This window comes from Gouania willdenowi, chromosome 4, assembly GCF_900634775.1.
Source record: "Gouania willdenowi chromosome 4, fGouWil2.1, whole genome shotgun sequence".
NCBI classification, from domain to species: Eukaryota; Metazoa; Chordata; class Actinopteri; order Blenniiformes; family Gobiesocidae; genus Gouania; species Gouania willdenowi.
This window is the reverse complement of record NC_041047.1, coordinates 27,869,036-27,889,941: the sequence shown is the minus strand read 5'-3', so window position 1 is coordinate 27,889,941 and position 20,906 is coordinate 27,869,036. Positions and strand designations below refer to the sequence as shown.

Below are 20,906 nucleotides of genomic sequence, written 5' to 3'. Positions count from 1 at the left end.
CATCCTGCTCATTGGAGAAGTATAATAGGCTTGCAAAGGGAGGGGAGCGAAAGGAAGCCACAATTTTTGGTATTCCTTCTACAAAGTGATTTTGAATCTTTTATTTGACGAAGTCTGCAACGCTAGCTAGCTCTGATCCTTCCCCTGCACAGCAGCTGTGCAGCCCTTATCTTCCACTTCCAAATGAGAAAACCTGGATGGCTCCTCAGAGCCCTCTGTGACTGGATGCTATCTCATTTGGTTTTAATATATTTATCCATTCATTATTGTTCCCTTTTATCAGCTCGCTAATATTGTTCATAATTTGTCCTTATCTGCTGAGCCTGACAGTCAAATTTACACTCCGGCTCCACAGACAGATGGAGAAATGACCCTTTTCCAAGCCCTCCTATACCAGCTCCTCTCCTCCCTTCATCCATCTCTTCCTCTCCAAACTCCAATGAAACATGACTGACAGCTGGCTGTATAAGCAGTTGTCATAGCAACTTCCCTATCCTCCTGACAAGTACTTTTTCCTCTATCACGCTGTCACAATATCTCACCTCTATTCCCGCTCCCTTGCTGGTACAACAATTGAGAATGATACACGCAAAGGAAATTTGAAAACCAGGGGGAACCAAAAGCTGCGAGCATGCTTTGCTTCCACCTGTCACACACATTTCCTCATGCCCCCCCCTCCCCAGTCTGCTCCAACCAATAATTTACCGATCTCAATGCAGTACATCTTTCATTTATACCGGCTTATCAAAGGATGCAGGACTGTGTGCACAGCTGCTTACAGTGAGGCAACATTGTTTTCCTATCCTACACTTTCACTCTTTCCCGCTCCTGCTTTTTCTTCTCCACCTCTCTCCATCTACTTTCTCTTGTTGCTTCCAAAACTCCTTCTCTGCCTTATTACTATTAAATAAATCTTAGCTCACTGTCAAAACCCTCAGCAGTCTGCAGTATAATCATACCGCACACTGGTAATAACTCTGGTCTTTGCTGGACTGTGCCGCTGACAGTTTAACGCTGCTTTGTGAAAAGGAGATCCTTGAAAAGTTTTTAGCGGTTAATGTTAACACTATTAACTAGCAGGAGTTTTTCATAATGCGCATTAAAAAGGAATTTCATTGATTGAGTTTGTCATGCTCACATTGTTGTGCTCAAACTGCAGCACGAAAATTGAGCGGACGAATATTGCTGATTTAATTTGCTTCAGCGCAACCAAATCTTGTGGAGGTTCACACAAAGCCTGCCAACATGTTACATGGGGAAAGCTTTATTGATTAGAACAGCTTCAATTGGACCTGGAAATCTTTACCATGGCTGCATAAACAGGAAGCTCACTGTCAATTCATTGTTCTGGAGTTTAATTCCCAATGCATTTATTCTAACAAGCATACGTTTAGTGACATAGAGTAAATTAAACATGGTGGAAGGGTTAATTCAGGGACACCAGTGGTGCGTCACAGTGAAGCTGCTTTTACTATTTTTCATTTGTCAGATGGAAAAGTATCCTAATGCCAGCGTGGGAGCTCCATTTTCACAGTGGACGTGTTACTTGTTATTGGAACCCTGATTTGTTTAGATAATAACTGTCATTTTAAATACCGCAAAATTGCCTATAGGATAATACCCTTACAATGTCATCTAAGAAATACAAGGAACCTTTGCTACTCTACGATAAAAACATAACAATATTATTATTTATTTATGAATTATTTGTGATTCTTTGTAATATTTGACTGACTGTATGAATTATAAATTTTCAGATCATGTAAGATCTGATAGCTGTGTTTCATACGTCAATGTCATTGATTGTTGTAATCAAATTACAATTTAGAATATTTTAAAATATTTCAAAAACAACACCTTGGATGGGCTGCTTGGTTTTTCCATGACCATGAAGCCATTAAAACATGAAAGAAAATCTGAACGAATGTTAATGTAAATACCAATGTGTATACTATTAACTGTAAATAGAAAAGTAATTGTCAATGCAGCAGTTTGTGTCATTCGTCATTGTTTGAAAGGTAATAAATGGCTTTTTTTTTTTTTTTAGGCAGAATTCAATTCATGGGTGGATAGGATAGGATAGGATAACCAAATTTGGTGTGTGGCTTCATGGTATCAATACCTTGATGAAGTTCAAAAATGAGAAGCGCGCAATTATTTTTTTTTCCGGAGTTATTGCCCTTGTTCTGTTTTTTGGACTCTGTTCGAGGTATCTTCAAAGGGGACAGCTTTTCTTAGAAATCGTTTAGGATAGGATAACCAAATTTGGTGTGTGGCTTCATGGTATCAATACCTTGATGGAGTTCGAAAATGAGAAGCGCGCAATTATTTTTTTTCCGGAGTTATTGCCCTTGTTCTGTTTTTCTTTACTCTGTTCGAGGTATCTTCAAAGGGGACAGCTCTTCTTAGAAACCGTTTAAGATAGTTAGTAATTTTATATTCTGATGTGATAATATTTTCTTATGCATACATCTAAGTTCTTAGAATTAGGACATTTAGGAAAAGGTTATGAGTTATAATGACAACCAATCTAGCGGGGGATGTTGATGACTATGTCTTCTTGTTATGACATGACGCCTGCCATCAGCATGAATCAAGTGTCATGAAGGCTGTCATTAAGTGTCGTTCGTTACCCTAATCTTAACCCTAACCCCACTAGATCCCTCCATCTAACCCAAAAAATGCTGACATAGCTCCAAAGGTGCCATAATTTAGCAAAAGACACCTATTGACAGTCTTTGTGACACCTTATTCATGCTAATGACAGATAATGAAAGCGTAATGTCAGCAAGTAAAGTGTTACCCTTAACCCTAGCTGTTGCTGTTGTATGTCTCTATGGATAAAAGTGTCTGCTAAATGAAATTATAATTGTAATCTTTGCCATTGCAAAATTAAGAACACTTATCACGGTTTCAAGATGCATTAGTAGCATGAATGCAGATCAAAGCGACCTAAATGCTGAGAGGCTTGAATATATTTACCTTGTTTTGGTTAGAATTGGAAAGCTGAAAAGTTTTGTCCTTGCTGTGAGAAATGGATATGATATATTTAGCACTTTAATTACCAGAAGTGTAAAGTACTGAAATATCCTACTGTTACTTGACTGAAATTGTATTCAAGTATAAGTACAAGTAAGTCATTCATAACATACTAAAGTGTAATTAAAAGTAGCTCAATTAAATAGTACTCAAAGTAAAAGTTACTAGTTACTTTCACACCCCTCCATGTTTATTTTTGCTAATAAATCTTGACACAGTTCCCTTGCATACAGTAAACATCTCATGTAAAGAAGGAAGATATATATTAATTTATTTTCCACAAAGGCATCTGTATAAAATTAAAGGTTTGTCAAAATGAACAATTCTTTTTCAAAATAAAATAACACCAATAAATCAAAATTAAAAAAAAAAGCTAAATTTATGGACTCTAACATTTTGAAAATAACCAGGATTCAATGTTGTTTTGGCGCCATGCATTACCTTTATTCTGGTTGGTCGGCTATGACGATATATTTACTCTGTTGGGTGTAGAAATGTAACAAAATACTTTACTTCTTTTAAAACATACTTAAGTACAAGTAAATATACTGATTTAGAAAGTAGCAATAAAAACAACTCAATTACAGTATCATGAGTACTTGTAATCCGTTACTTTCACCTCTGTTAATTACCACCATTTTTTTCTTTTTACATTCACACAGTGATGGGACAAAGCTAATCTACTATTGGGAACAACTTACCTTTGTTTTATCAAGCACACCTTGACACTTGGATTTCTATAGCCATGGAATCTAACCACCAACCTCTCGAGCAGAAGACGGCCCCTCTACCACCAGAGCTATGGGGAACTTCCTTTAATGATTTCACTTTGTCCGCTTTTGCTCTCTGGTTATATGTGTTTGCAGTGTCTGTGCTGCAGTTAATTGAGATCATATTTCTATCGACGATTATCACTAGACCTGAGGTCCCCAAGGAGCAGTTCAGTAAAGAGCAGCCAGTGCCTGATGCTCCATGGACGGTTGCACAGATTCTCCTCCATGGTCTGTTGTTAGCTTGTTTTCTACATTTACATTCCACACACGCACTTCATCTCTTTCTCACACACACACGCGTGCACACACTAAAAGCTATGAAAATAAAAGTGATGCAGTATTGGATGTGTTGGCTTCCTGTCACATCCTTTGTGGATCTCAGATGAATATTTATCAGACGTAATGCAAAAGGCACGGGGAAATATTCCTCCAGGGTGTCTTACTGTAAACCTATTATGTAGATAAGTGCTAGTGACCGGTAAATCTTTTTCACATAAATATTGTTTTGTTCAAAAACAAGAGAGCAGCCTATTACTTTTCTTTAGTCTAGAGATGGCAAACTTCTTGCTATTTTCTTACAAACATTTCATACGTCTTTTGGCTAATTATTAGGAATGTAATGACATTTCATGGCACAAAATTGCACAAAGTAAAAAAAAAATGTTTAAAAGTGTTATGATTTCAAATCAAGTAAAGAAGTTTCAAGAATGCGAAGGGGCGCGATGACATTTGAACATTATGCTTCCCATAACAGCATGGAAATAGTGAATGCTCCGTCCACTCAAAAGTCGGTTGCACATAGTGATGCTAGTAGAGAGGCAACCACAGTCCAAAATATAAAGACCCGAAGACAAAAGCTTTCAAAACAATGAAAAAAAACAGAAATAATAATTGTTATATTGGTAAATTTGTTTTCATTCTTATTCTCATTTATCAACCGCTCATATGTTCAGTTCTGAGCGTACGACGTGTGTTTCGTCAATTTTTTTTAATGCATTATTTTTTGCGGACATCGTATGGACTAAGGTCGATACAAACGGTATGTTTCCATGTGACACTCTGCTGTGAAGTTGTACGCAGTGCACACAGGGGGGCAGACGTCACCTCTGAGCACCTTTATACTGTAGCCGACGAGAACAAACGTTCAGCAAACAGCAAAACGCTGCAAAACTATACCTTTAACTCCAGTTTTCACACTGTCTAAAAGCACACCTTTGTTTTGCATTACCTCATTTATTTTCTTGCCAGTGTTTGTTTGACTTCAGTGGGCGGGGCCTCCGTACCAGGAAGATTTAAGTGCTTACCACGTTAATGACGGTCAAATATACTACACCTAAAGTAGGGAGCACAGTGATTACATGTGAGTGTCTAACGTGTCCATCTGCAGCTCTGTAAAACAGTATGTGAAATGTAATCTGGCGACATTCAGGGAGATTTCTGCTGTCCAGCCCCATCCCCCGCTCATCCTTGACTCATCTCACCGATCCAGACACAGAATTTATATTCTCCCTCCAGCAAAAGAAGGACCATCTTGGCCTTTCGTTTTCCAGTTCAGGGCTTTCCTTTTTTTTTTTTTTTTTTTTGCAGATAAATGCTCTCCAATCCACCCTGACAGATGTCACATTGCATCACTTCCATTTTGATACATAGCCTCTGATCCTGCCACTTGCAATAAGGAGACAGCAACGGGGACGCCCCTCCCTAGACAATGCTCTGACACGGGTGATTATTTTAGAGGTGCATCATTGATGGCGCTGAGTGCTAAAATCCTCACTGGGTGCCATGTTGCCCGTGCCATCTCTGCCATGCCTACTGCAGAATCTTAGTAGCGGCTTTTTGTCTGGGTCAAGGAACGACAACAACAGCGCACACCGACAGTAGCCATTACAGGTCACCCTGACAGTGGGCGCTACCTTTGGCTACGATTTATGTTGTTCTCAACCTTCTCTCAGCAGCCACCGCTAGTCCTGCCTCTTACTCTGTCTCTGCGCACTGACTCCATGGGTCACAGTTGGAGAAACAATCTGTATAAAGAGAAGGTTTTAGTGCTCGTGCTGCCAGCAGAGCCATGCTGCACAGTAGCATTAATCATACAAGGCCAGAGTACATCAGTAAACACAGCATGTCAGGTCAAGGTAAGGATCAGATCCCAGAGCATTTAACAGAACTCAATAGCATACAGGCTATCTATTAAAAAGTCAGCGTTATTCATTGCATGTCTCCAAGCCGTGTTGCTTGCTGGAGAGACGCACTATTGTTCACGCTGAAAAATTTCTCTTGCCACACAAAAAACACTGTATCAGCAGCAATTAGTACAGTAAGAGAGGGAGATAAAGAGAAAACTGCAAGGAGGGAGGAAAGAATGAGGGTGAAATTGTAGAATCAGCGAGAGAAAGATGAAATGAATGGAGAGGAGGATGGAGAGGACTTGAGTGGACCATGTGGTGTGTGTGTATGTGTGTTTGTGTGTATGTGTGGGAGGCTACAGCCACCTGGAGCCTCTGGTGCTTACAAAGGACCAACGCCACTGATATTGGCTTTTGTTTTCAGATTGTTGTTGCTGACATTTTTTTCTTTATGAACTCTTTTCTCTCAAACTGCTTTCGTAATTGAGGTCAAATTTGTAATCCATCTTTTTGTGTCTTTCTTTGTTCCAGAAGACAGGAAACTGTTTGTTGGGATGCTGAACAAACAACAGACCGAGGAGGATGTTTACCGCCTATTCGAACCCTACGGAGTCATTGAGGAGTGCACGGTTCTAAGAGGGCCTGATGGAAACAGTAAAGGTAAAAGTAGAGATGCAATTGTCAACATTAAGACAAACGTGATGCCATGTTTCTCTACTCGAGTGCCTGTTTAGGACATGTAATCACTTTTGTTGTCAGAATTAGCCTGTTTTTAGTTGTGAAAATTTCATGAAACACAGGTACTGATATAACCACATGTGATCGAACATTATTTCATAAAACATCTTACTTAACATGTGAGTTTCTGTGAGAGATGGCAGCATGTCATTAGGTAGGGAGTGTTAGCCGGTGAGTTTATCTGCAGTTTTAGGCCGGGCTACCGGACTCAAAATGCCACTCTATGAATATGATGAGATGCTTGGAGCCCTTTTTTTTAAATGGGGCCCAAGGGCCTACCCCTCATTTACAGAAATTTCCAAATTTACGCTAACATAGTTGTCTGAAGGTAATTCAACATAGATTATGATTATGCCCTTTTTTTTTGATTTATATGTGAGTCAAATATTGCGACAGTTGGTGGTACCGAATCATTGACATATACCAATATATGAATAGGGTCCATTACTTTGTATGTGCCACGGGGGCCCTATTTTTCAAACGACTACTCCTCTGTTAATGCTTGTTGAATCGGGCTGTAATTTGACATGGATGTTCTATGAGCGGATGTCAAGACCCTCCCTGAGACCTTTTTTTACTCTAAAACCGAGTCATTTGACTGAATTCTAGGTAACGTGGTACGTGCTATTTGGCACGGAGACATTTCGTGGGCCCAGCTGTAGTTCATCCGAACTTGTTTTATTGACCCAATCCTTGCAGAGTAAAGTTGGTGTGTCTGAAATAAAATTAATAGGACATCAAGTCTTTTTATTTATCTCAAGTTTTTGTGTTCTCATGGAATACCAGTAAACAAATATAACTGCCTAGAAATCAGTATTGACATTTGTCTGCTTTTATTCTACAAGCGATGATGTTTCTTTTTTCTTTATTTGATTAACCCCCAGAAGTGACATTTTGGGTGTTTTTATTTGTTTGCCTCTCATTATTCTGGTAATTTCTAGGCGAGCTGTGTGACATTTTGCCACTATTGTTTTTTTCATTTTTATTTGCTTGATTCCAAAGTCCTGTGTATTGAAAGTGTATAGAATAGGAGATACAGTATGCATCATACTGACACTTAGTAACCTTGTGACCAAATGTACCCCATTGACTCCCATTGTAACCACATATTTTTTTGTATACTGTAATTATGACACATCTTAATGCTTTTTTAATTATTACCAAATAGACCTATACCTTCAGAATAAAGGGGACTATAAGTTTTAGGTGTAATGACCCCCCTACCAACCAGAGACCATTTCATAAAATTTTAGGGAAATTTGAGTGAAGGCCTGGATTTCTTATCTTGCAAAATATACAAAATAACAATGCATTAAATTCAATTCTGCTAACAATTGAAGACTGTAATATTTTCATCAAAATCATGATAAAAAGTCCATACAAACATAAAAAGGGTTTGAAAAATATAATATATTTTATAAAATATCTAACGCGGTGGAAGTTAAAAAAAAAAAAAAAAAAAGAAAATAATGGAGTAAATTTGTATTGCACTTTTATGAGACAAACTGTGTACACAAGGTGTATATTTAAAAGAGTACACAAGGGTTAATACATATTTTTTGTATTTTTCTTCCTAAACACTTTTTTTTTTTTTTCCGTCGGCTCATGTTTGCAATGTTTAAATCGGTAACCGCAGATTCATCCTGAAGCATTTCTCTCCCATGTGTTGCACTGCTAGTTTTGAGTCTGTGTTTTTTTTTTTTTTTTTTTTGAGATAGCCAGAACTTTGACAGACATGAGTTTACTCTGTCACCCTGAAAAGAGCAAAGGGAGTACTGGTTTTTCATGTCTCTAGAAACCAATTCCCCATCCACCGCTTATGGAAATTGTTGTGGAATTTTATTTAAAAGGATTTCTAGTCGGCGCATTCAGAAACCGCAGTGGTTTTTGAAGAGGAGAACAAAATGATGGATGTCAAAACAATTTTGAGTGCCCCCGCTGTAAGCCGTGAGGGCAAAGCTAAGAAAAGTTTATGGCTGCTCAAAAGAGTCAGGGTTATGGGAAGTGATTTTTTTTTTTTGTGTGTGTGTGTACGTGAATTATGTAGTGTAAGCTACATTATTGAAATGCAAAATACGTCACGATTTGATTTAGTTGCAGTTTTTATTATTAGAGAAAGTTTTTTTTTCATAATGTTAGCACAGTTAAGTTGTTTCTTTTTAGTCTTTTTAACCCCTTCAGTCAAATATTAACCAGCTTATTTTTGACAAACGGTTTTATGGCATCGTTTTTTGTTTATGTACATGGCATGTTTAGGATATAAAATGTCTTGGGTTCATTCAAACATAAGATTAGTTTATTTTGCAGCTTCTTTGTTGCATAGAGGCAAACAAAGTGTCTGAGTAAGTAAATACTGCTATCATCAGGCTAACTAAAGGGAACACGCATGCCAGACTTATGACAGTTATGAAAAATTAATCTCCTTTAATCCATTTAATCACATAAAAATCGCTCTTTTTCACTAAAAAGATAACAGCAAGATTATCTTGTGCCAAAACAGAAAAAAAAAAAAAACTTTCTACAGAAAGAATGAAGGATGCATAACCTGAAGCATACCACATCATCCGTCAAGCGCGGTTGCAGCAGCACAGTGACATAAGCATGCATGTCTGCCAAAGGAACTGGGTCACTGGTGTTTAGTGATGACAGGACTGCAGTGGTAGCAGGATGAATTCTGAAGTGTGCAGAGCTGTGACTTTGACTTAGATTCCATACAGCAGCATTTGTGGAGCAGACGATATATACTGTAGATACATAAATAACACAATATGAAGGATCCAAACACAACCCATTATTAAGGCAAAGAAATGTAAAACTCAAAGTCACTGATTGTACTGCAACCCAAGTGCAACGCTGCCAAGGAGAAAGACTTATAGACAGACTGCAGGTAAAGGAAAAAAGAGAAAAGTTGTATATATTTATATTAGGGAACGCCTATTAACCAGTTATTAGTTGCTTATGAGCATGTACATTAGTAACATATTGACTGTTAATTAGCCTTATTATGCATGGCCTTATTATACAACCAGTAGGCCATTAACTAACCTTGGAATTACTACTTATTAATTGTAAGTGAGGAAGTTGTTGTATATGAATTACGATCTCAACCTTGTTTGGACTGTGAGACTAAGGCATTAATAATTACCTAATAAGGCATTAATAAGTGCTTAATATTAACCAATTAAGAGCCAATATGTTGCTAAGGCAAATTAGCAGCTAACTAATGGTTAATAGGTGTTCCCTAATATAAAGTGTTATTATTTGTGCGATTAAAAAAGAAATAAATGGAATATTGCAATGTGCAATAAGTGCAATGTCGTTTTTGCATTTTTAGACTCATCATTCACGTTTAATCAAAGGATAATGTACTTAAAAAACACACAGTTGTAATGGTAATTTCAATAATGTGTAAAGCTTAAAGTCTGTGAAAGTTGAAATTTAAAAGTTCTTGCTGTTTTCTATTCATATCATAGTGAGGTTTGGGTTGTTTTGATTAGTTTGTGCCCATGGAAGTAATCTAATTACAATCTGATGAGCCAGATTGATCAACAGAATGGGTTTTAAGAATTATTCAATATTGAAGAAACTAATTAATTTTACATTCATGCCCATTAAATTCTACTTAATTCTACCTTTATGCCATCTTGCATATAGACTCCATTCATTTAATTCTGATATCTGAGCATATTTAAAGCTAGGGTAGGCGATTTTCTCCAGATACACTTTTTAAGTTTTTGGTTGAAATTCTCTTCATGTCCTGACAGAAATTAAGATCTTATGTACTCTGAAAAAGGAACAAAGAAAAGCTCACACTGAAAGCGCGTCACCGCTGACAGAGTTAAAACAGAGTTTTTAGTCACGTTTTTTAACATATATAATGGTAAAGTTTAGTGTTTACTTACTGCTGAATGAGGCGCGAGATAATGAAGTTTCTAAGATGCTAAGAAAAAAGGTCCGCACAACTGCGTGGGTAGCTCCCAATTTCAGTTTTAATTTACACTGAACCATCATAGTTTTTTGGTGTAAATTAAAACTGAAACTGGGAGCTAACCACGCAGTTGTGCGGACCTTTTTTCTTAGCATCTTTGGACCTTTTTGATCCAGCACACTGCCTCAAAAAAAAGGGAAGTGCGTGTTTTTTGATTGTGCTATGACGAAGTTTCTACACAATGCAAGCGATGAGCTGAGGTCTGCTTCTGCAGCAGCTGTGCGCAGGCATGTGAGTGAGACGGAGCACAGAGGGGAGGGGCGAGGGAGGTAAAGGCGGAGCCGTCGGGGAGGCTACATTCAAAATCATGCTAGCTTTTGAAAATCACCTACCCTACCTTTAATCATTAATTAGTCGCTTATTAGCTTTAGCATGCCGTTTATGAGCCTCACCTCTTCGGTGGTGCGATCAAATTTTTCCAGAGAAAAAGTAATGGAACAGCTCCACTTTTAAGGAGGCTGATGGTGACTGAATCCGCTGACAAAATCCTCCTCAGTGAAGTGCTGTTGTAGTGTAGAATAACAGATTCCGGACTTAAATCCACTGCCTCCTTTGGTCTGGGTCTGTCGGAAAAGCGTGGTACGAGGTATGGCTATTTTCAACCAGGAACAGAACAAGAGCAACCACGCACTGTTTTGTCACTGTCTAACGCTAAAGCTATAGCCACAGGAAGTTGTTGCACACCACTTCTGGTTTAAAATGCTGAAGTTTGAAAAAGGTCTATAAGTGAGACGAGAGCTTTGATTGAGCCAGCTGGAGACTAACTTTAACCTCTGGATGTTTTTTTTTTTTTTTTGCTTTTATTTAATCAAGTACATGGTTACAATCCTTTCTGCAGTTGCCTTGTTTTCCAATTTTCCAATGGGTTCCTCCCAGTGGGCATTTTGCATGAAAACTGAAACTTTAAATGAAAAAGAGTATGATTTAGTTCCAGTGTTTAGGCTTTAAACAATATAAATGAGAGTTTATTTACTTGCTTTAAGTCTTTTGTTTTTTTGCCCACCATGCAAAGTATTAAGAGCCAAACTAACTGAACAAATAATGAAGTAAAATACGTTAAACACTCCAACAAGTCAGAAACCAACAAACTAGCTGGTAATATGTATTGGAAGATGGATTGTGATTAGAAAAAAAAAACATGAAATTATTAGGGTAAAGTTTATATATATATATATATATATATATATATATATGACAATAAACACATTATTCCACATTTTGGGACGTTTCATTAAATTCTTTTTGTTTTAAGGTTTTATGTTGTTGACTGTGATCCAGATTTTTTATGTTTTGTTTTTTTTTTAGAGCCATTGCGAGAACAAAGTAAATTGCACTGGGCTGTTTTAGCTAGTATAGCTAGTGTTTAATATGCACAGACAAGCATGTGGTGCTAAATAGCTTGCCTTTCTGCTTCATCAGTGCAATCTCTAGCCTGCAGCTTGTGCCCGCTTGTCTGCCTGCCTAATGCCTGGAGTTGGGCAGCCTGCTGTGCAGCAAGAGCCTCACACTATACAGTGATTTCAGTGGTGTCAAATGTGATTCAGCGTTTTTTATTAATATATCATCAGTGCCTTTAAGGACTCACTTGACTGAGTACATTTACAGCATGCAGAGGAATTCTATATTTAATATTGTGTGTGTGTGTGTGTGTATGTGTGTGTCTTGCAGGTTGCGCCTTTGTTAAGTTCTCCACACACACTGAGGCTCAGTCTGCAATCGGTGCTCTTCACGGCAGCCAGACCATGCCAGTGAGTACATCTCTGTTCCTCACATTACATGTGTAAAACGCTAACAATGTTGTGTAACATGAACAACATGCACATTCAGCAAATTTAAATATATATTTAAACATTTCAAAGCAGGGGTCACCAACATGTTGCCTGTTATGACAGCAGCAGTTGTGACACCAACAAGCTCTGTCTAAAATCTGATTTACCCAGGAGTGGAATGGCCGTCTGGCATACCGGGTATCGTCCCGGTGGGCGGTCGACCCGAAATAGGCCGGCCTGATCCGCTATTGCTTTGTTTTTTGACCAGCGAGTGAAGAAAGGCATGGTAACAGGTGGCCAAAAATGATCCAAACATGGCAAAAACATGGCAAAAAAAATGTAAAATGACTAAAATGGGCCAAAAGCAGTCAAAAGTGGCTAAGAAAGGGGCAAATATAGAGGAACCAGGTGGAATGTAATGGCAAAGGGAAGCTTAAATAGGCAAAATGTGCCAGACAATAGTGAAAAAGGGCAAAATGTAGCAAACAATAGTGAAAAGAACTTGCAAAAAAAAATTTTTCAAAGAACTTTTTGAAAATGGGTAAAAGGAAATGGCAAAAGAATATCGATAAAAAGGGGTTAAAAAGTTTCCTCTTTTAAGGTTTTCTGGGGGAATAATAATTAAAAATAACACAAAGAGCCACATGTTGAGCATCACTGACTTAATAACGGCTTCTACATGGTGTTGCTGATAATGTCGTGGGCTGGTTCGGACAGAAAATGCCAGGGCTGAATTTTTGTCCCAGTCCACTCCTGGATTCACCTTCCAGGATTCAAACTTACAAAGACAAATACAGATGACAGACGTAGTCAGTGCCTAAGTAGAGTTAAATACTGCTACACTTGTTAAAATATTATAAAACCATCTTTAAATGTGTATTTTTGATGAAACATGAAAAATGTTTGCAAGCATCTCAGATTTAGTGTATGGGTTGTGATAAAACAAGTTTTTAAAAACAAACGTAAAGATTTTTGTAAAATGTTGCATCATTTTTAAATAGCAGAAATGTTACAGTACATGTTTTTTTAATGAGTTAAAAGTTGTTTGTTTGTGGCTAGTAAAATAGGAATATGTTGATTACCTATGAAATGTAATGAAAGTGAAAAAATTTCACAGGTTAAAAGAAACAAAGTGTTGCAGGTTGAACCGTAAACCTTTTCTCCCTTTTTAAAGTTACTGCTAGTCTCTTTTCATTACCGTAACCTCTAATTTAAGTGAAACTATGAAAACGTAGTATTTAAGAAGTGCTTTTCAAACTCGTAGCCTTTTGTACTATTCAGTACCTTTGAAGTTGCTCGCAGTTTCACAAAGGTTGGTGACCCCTGCTTTAGAGTGTAGTACACTATACGAGCTCACTTTAAGGTTTAGCTTGACATGACTTGGTAAAAAAGTTTTTTCCCCTCCCAGTAGCTGTACCAGCTTTTATATAAGAGGCACAGGCAGAAATCCCCCCAGTCTTTTTAATTAACACAGCACCTTTTTTTTTTTTTTTTTTTTTTAGGGGAGGGGGGGGGGGGGGGGGGTGGAAAAATGTCTAATCTAATTTCCAGATAAAACTGTTTAGAGTGATAATTGAATTTTTGGTAAGTCATCTATCAGCAGTTCTGCCTGCACAGTCAGTGAATATAACTTCAGTGTGAGATTAAATTTGCTCGTTGTGTAAGCACACTATGTGTCCTCTGAAATCTTCCAGCTTTGGATTTACCGTGAGCTCGGGAGTGCTGCTAACGTCTACGTGTCTCATGTTTTGCTCAGCGTCCCCATTCTGCTGCTGATTTCGGACTCCATCCCTGAATAAAGTTATCTTTTTATGACATTTTGCAGGAGGACAGAGGGCTGAATCTTGTATAATGCAAAAACCTGAAGTATCGTCTGCTTTTATACCCCTTTTTTTTTTTTTTTTTTTTTTTCCTTTCGCAAACTCTGCTTTAGCGAAGCGAGGACCCTGAACTCTCTCTCTCTCGCTCTCCCACAGGTGTTACGTTTCACTGTACGATTTCATTATTAATGGTTGCCAATGTGTGGCTTGAAAGAGGAAAGCAAAAAAACAAAAACAAAAAAAACACTCGAAGCCAGCTGTGCCATTTTGTTGCAACCTCTGAGTCAATCTAAGTGCAAATGACTGCAGGTCATAGGGAAAGACTCGGGATGTCCATTCTCCATAGATACCCCTCTTTCTATGTTGGTCCTATCTCTGCTAGCGCTCTGCCCTCGCTCGTCTCTCTTTGGCAGCCTCTCGGGATATTAGGCAATAGACTTGTTTACTCCACCTTTCACCACATTGGCTCCTGAATTATTCATCTAACTATAAGCAGGGTGCCGAAGTGAGGGGAGGGAGCATGGGAGAGATACAGTTAGAGACGGGGGGGAGCAGCGCGTGGGAGCGAATTGACAGGATTTATACCCCCTGCTCTGCTAAATTGATTATAGAAATCTGATCAGCATCTCATATCCTGTGGCTGTTGGAGGAGAGGCCACAGTGTGAGAGCGTCGCTGATATTAGCAGGCCACTGGTGGGCCATTACGCCTCAGCAGGACAGTGTTATCCAATGGAGGAAAGACCCTGGATAACACATGAGCCATACATCTTGTGAGTCCAGTGGAGCTCATTCACATTACGGTTGAGTCGCTGCGACGGCAACAAGTTAGAAAGCACACAAACATCACTGATAGTAACAAGTGACGGAAGACCAAAAAATGTATATCCAAGTGTAACGACGAGGTGACGTTACATTTATGGACTGTTATAATTTAAAAATGGTAAATTGTAATAAAAAAAACTGGCAGTGCTTAGTTGAATTAAGAAAACACATTTTGTTGTATTGGTTTAATGCATTTGTTTGGCATTTAATCAGGAAGACAGGTGGTGAAGCACATTTTCAGGCCACAGGATTTTAGGATTCATCTAGTGATAAACACAGAAAACACATTTCAGTTTATTGATAAATAACTTAGCAATGACATGAAAGATAAAAAATTAAATACTGTATGTTCTGGTATTCTGATGTGTGATTGAGATGTGATATTCAACAAAGCTTACCTGTGCATGCTGTCTTCCTATTTCCTGAGGTGTTCAGGTAAAATAATTCCCAGGGGGCTTTGGACACCTTTTTCTAGTTCCAGGTGGGAGAGACCAAGTAGAGACAAGGAACAGGGGAGCTTGTAAATTAATGTAAATATGTAGTTTAATCATTCAGGGGATGTAAATAAGATTCATGATATTAATACAGGGTTATTGTGTGTGATGGTGTCTGTTAAGCATTTGTGTAAATATTTATGTTCTACTTTTAATATGGAAATTAAATGTCACCCCATGCTTGGTACAGGCCTTCATTCTGTTCAGTAGAGAGATGAGTGGAGATTGAAGTGCACTGTGCTTGTGGTGCAAATTAAAAAAATGTAAAGACAAAACTGATGCATCAAAACCTGGAGCCTGGTTTCCTCATTGAGTTCAGGGGCCAAATACGGAGCAGTTTGGTCTCAAGTGAGCCACAAATTTTGTGCAAGAAAACGAGTAATTTCAACATTATTGTGACCTGGTTTGCACTTCTACGTATACATAAATTACTAAATATGTAATAAACCGACAATATCCAAGAAAAGAGTGATAGACATCAGTCCCAACAGGATCTTCACTTTAAATGTCCAAGATTTTATGACCATTTTCTATTTAATTAGGGAAGTATTATGTAAAAATTGTAGGAAAATTGAAGGATTTTATAAGAATTTTGAGTTTTTTCCACTGTTTAACATTAAAAATGACTGCCATTTTGTGATAAAAGCTCCAGGAAAACTGGGAGCCCCTGCAAATATTGTTTTATTGCATTTATACAATGATTCATGTTTTCTGTCGTTTTTACTTTCTCCTGCGTGCCGAATTGGATCCTTCAAAAGGCTGGATTATTCCCCCGGCAATGAGTTTGACACACGTGCTGTGGGGTGTAGCGAACCAATGTTTTGTGTTGTGACAGCATAGGGTTGAGTTCCACTGATTGTAGTTTGTTTTCATCCACTCTTTGTCAGGGTTTATACAGTTTCTAAATTGGCCTAATAAGAGTTACATATGTGTGATTGTATGTCTCTGTGTCTTCACCCTGCGATAATTGATAACTGATAACTGATGTCCTATCCATGGTGTACTTCGATTAGGTTACCTGGGATGAGCTCCAGCACTATTTGTGACCCTGTGTAGGGTTAATGGTATTGATGATGAACTATTGAATAAAGCCCATCCAGAGCAGGCTTTAATCTGGGCAGGTGTCCAGTGTATCACAAGGCCAGCACTCAAAGAAAGTAAGAAGCTCTCACTCCAATTAGTGTTTCCAGTCAGCTTGTATTAAAGAGTAACTAAATCCTGAGGTTTTGGCTGGAAATTCAAAAAATGGCTTGATTATAGGCGGGGATTCTGGAGCAGTTAAGACACGCCCAGTCTATACTATAAAATCTCCAAAGAACAATCAATGCTATGCTAACCTTCTATTACACCTCTCTATTCACAATTCTCTTAATCCAACCTTCTCGCCACAGGTGTTTGTTTTTATAGGAGGGCCAAGGCCAACACTGCTGGTTTGTGACACAGGAAGCTTCCAAAACAATGCAAACCACCATTCTCACCCAATAGCAAAATTAGATTTCAATAGCCGGGTTCCAACCCATAGATGCCAGCCACTCTTTTTTACAACAAAATACGCATGATTGAAATAGTTTGACTAAAATGTTAAGAGTTGGACAAGAATCAACAAATAACACAACTTTATTCCCAAATACATTTCGAGAATAAAACATGGTTTTGGGGTTTAGTTACCCTTTAATATGCATGTTAGCAAGTAAACTGACCTCGATGACGTGATTTAGATGATAAACACAGCCTGAAGCAGCAGTAATAAGTTCTGAAGTGCACCAAATGCACTAAGCATTGGGTGTTTATGACAGGGGTGTCAAACTCATATTACAGTAGTTCAGGGGCCAGATGCTGAGCAGTATAATCTCAAGTGGGCCACCAATTTTGGGTGGGAAATGGGCAACTTCAACATTAATGTGTCCTATTCTGTACTTCCACGTATAGCTGATAAAAATATGTAAGACACCGACAATATCCAAGCATTAGGTGACAGATATGAATCCCTGCAGGATCTTTACATTTAAATGTCCTTGGTTTTGGGACCAATTTAAATTTTGTTTAGGTAAACTTTGTGATATAATTGCATGGTTTGAGATTAAAACTAATGGCCTTAATGAGATATAAGCATGAGAAAACTGTGAGCACGTAAATATTGTGGAGATTCATTGAATTTGTGTATTTTGAGGGACTGGGATATCAACAACTGAATTAGCTGGTCATTTACACAATGATTCATGTTTTTTCTGTCATTTACTTTCTACTGCGTGATGAATTTGATGCTCCAAAGGGCCAGATAAGGCCCCCCGGGTAAGGTAAGGCAAATGTATTTGTATAGAGCATTTCATACACAAGGCAACTCATTGTGCTTTACATGATCAAAATGTGCAACAGAAAACATTCAACAGCTTAAAAAGCAATAAGAACATTAACATCAGCAGCAAAAACATTTAAAATCATCAACAAACACATTACATCAACATCACCAAAAATCTGACTCAATCATACGCCGTAGAGAAAAAAAGTGCCTTTAATTTTGATTTATAAATGTTCACATTAGATGCTGACTTCAGCTCTGCTGGCAGTTTGTTCCACTTCTTTGCAGCATAACAACTAAAAGCAGCATCACCATGTTTACTGTGAGCTCTGGGCTCCACTATCTGACCTGTGTCCATAGATCTGAGAGACCTGCTGGGTTCATACCTGACTAACATCTCACTGTTGTATTCTGGACCAAACCCATTCACAGATTTATGCACCAGCAGCAGAACTTTAAAGTCTATTCGGAGCCAGTGTAAAGACTTTAAAACTGGAGTAATGTGCTCTGACCTCTTTGTTCTGGTTAAGACCCGAGCTGCAGCGTTCTGAACCAGCTGTAGCTGTTTGAAGCTATTTTGGGGGATTCCTGTCAGAAGACCATTACAATAGTCCAGTCTGCTGGAGATAAAAGCATGGACTAGTTTCTCCTGATTTTTCTGAGTCTTTTAACCTTTCACTCTGGAGATGTTCTTTAGGTGGTAGAAGGCTGTTTTTGTGATAGATTTGATCTGACTGCTGAATGCAAGATCTGAGTCAATCAGAACACCAAGATTTTTGACTTGGTCTTTAGCTTTTCAAGATTGAGACTCAAGGTACTCGCTGACAGCAGTCCTCTTTTCTTTGTTACCAAAGACAATCACCTCCATCTTGTCATGATTTAGGGGAAGGCAGTTTTCTCTCATCCAGCAGTTTATATTTTCTAAGCAGTCACACAACACTTCGATGGGACCATAGTCATCTGGGTTCAGTGATAGATACATGTATAGTTGTGTGTCTTATGCGTAGCTCTGACAATCAACCTTACAGTTCTGTAAAATGTATCCTAAAGGAAGCATATAAAGGCTAAACAGAAGGAGTCCAAGAACAGAGCCCTGAGGAACCCCACAGGACATTGGTAATCTGTCAGATTCAAAGTTTCCAATGCTTAATAAATAACTTTGCTCCTCCAAGTAGGACTTAAACCATTGCATTACTTTTTAGCGTCAATGTTAAGTTTTTTTGTAACAAGCAGTGGCTGAAGTAATTATAATAATAATAATAATGGGTCCACAACACGGCTCCACTATGATTGCTTGTTCTGCGCAAGGGTGAGTTTTTCTTATAATATTCTATGTGCTAGCAGCTACAATGTAAACACACACACACACAGCTGATACACGTTCGTGCACTACACCGGGATGAAAATACTGAACTCACACAGAGCTGTTTAGAGAGTTGGTGTTGCAAAATGTTTATTTTTCGTGGTACTTCTGTGTCTCTCTTAACAACCTGCGACGGATTATGTGCAAGACGCGCGCGAGAGATAACACACAGAGGAGATGGATGGAGAGACACACACACACACACAGTATTTATAATAAAAATATACTAAATGAGTAAAACAAAACAAAAAATAAACAATATTTATACAAAAAATACACCAAATGACTCCAGAATCACACTACAATGGCAACAAAAAACAATAATTATACAAAAAATGCACATAAAGACAACTGAAAGATTAAAAAAACACAATGATGACATTAAACCAGGAAAATTGCACCCACAATTTGCACCCGCAAATATACCCCTTATGCTCCCACCTGAATGCATACTTCCGACGGGCACTGTACTAGTTAAACTAATTTAAGAGATTATCACTGTCTCAACACTCAAGGTTGGTGTCATCCCTATGGCTTCCATAAACCGTGCATGTGTTGTCATTTATGTACCTTTTCTTAAAACACACAGACGTAGGGGGAACAGATGTTACAGTCTCTAAGTAAAAAAAGACACAGAAATGATCAGATAGAGCTACTGTAAGTCTTACATCAACAGTAGCAATATCAACACCTTCAGAGATAATCAGATCCAAAGTGTGACCTTAAATGTGTGTCAGACCAGTCACATGTTGTATAAGACCAAACATGTCCATTAAAGCATATAGTTCTTTGGCAATATTCTCCATGTTATTGTCTACATGAATATTAAAGTCACCTGTTATTATTAAAACATTGTATTTAGTGCATACAACTGACAGCAGTTCAGCAAACTCACCCATTAATTTTCCAGAATAATTTGGGTGTCTATAAATGACTAAAAACAGATCTCTTGAATCAACTTTCAGTAAGAACGACATATATTCAAAGGAGATAAAATCACCAAATGTTATTTCTTTGCACTGAAATATTGATTTAAAGATGGCAGCAACCACTTTTCCTGCAAGTACGACACTTATTGAAATAAATTAAGTCTTGTGGTGCACTTTCATTGAGAATAGTATTACTGATACCATCATTTAACCATGTTTCATGAAGAAGTAAAAAGTCCAAGTGATGTGTCAAAATAATATCATTAATTAACAGTGATTTGTTAACAAGAGTTCTAACATTAAGAAGAGCTAATTTTAAAGACTTTAATGGAGACACTGGTGAACTCTTTGGATGACATGTTATAGTAGTCAAATTATTATCTCTATTAAGCTTTTTGTTTCTCTTTAATTTAACAATTTTACCTGTGTTACCTGTCACCACAGGAATTAAAGAAGCTGCATTAACTCCATAAGGCCCTGACCTTTTTGTGGTTGTTCCTACAAATAGAGCTATTGCAGTCCGGACCCAGCACACATCAGACAGATGTCGTTCTAAGTTGAACACAGCTGTCTGTTTGGATCATGCTCTTATCAGCCTGAGGAGAAGAGTGATCTTGGGCCTGGTATTGTCGAAAAGGGATGGATGGTGCTGATTGGTTCTTTAGGGGAGAGAAGATTGGACCATGGTGGGATAAAGGGTGGGGTGTCAGTCTTGTGCCAGCAAGAACCAGCTCGTTCATCTGGG

The 20,906-nt window shown here is 38.1% G+C and overlaps 1 protein-coding gene across 14 annotated transcripts in view; it reads left to right on the top strand.

The window, feature by feature from the left end:
- Positions 1 to 20,906, top strand: part of celf5a (cugbp, Elav-like family member 5a) — a 295,578-nt gene that overhangs the window by 215,491 nt on the left and 59,181 nt on the right. For 10 of the 14 annotated variants that reach the window (XM_028443420.1, XM_028443422.1, XM_028443419.1 and 7 more), the window contains exons 4-5: positions 6,470 to 6,598; positions 12,333 to 12,412. In XM_028443420.1, the coding sequence (XP_028299221.1) occupies positions 6,470 to 6,598; positions 12,333 to 12,412 (209 nt within the window). The remainder of the gene's footprint in view (positions 1 to 6,469; positions 6,599 to 12,332; positions 12,413 to 20,906) is intronic. The other 4 variants (XM_028443423.1, XM_028443418.1, XM_028443410.1 and 1 more) reach the window with 1 other exon arrangement.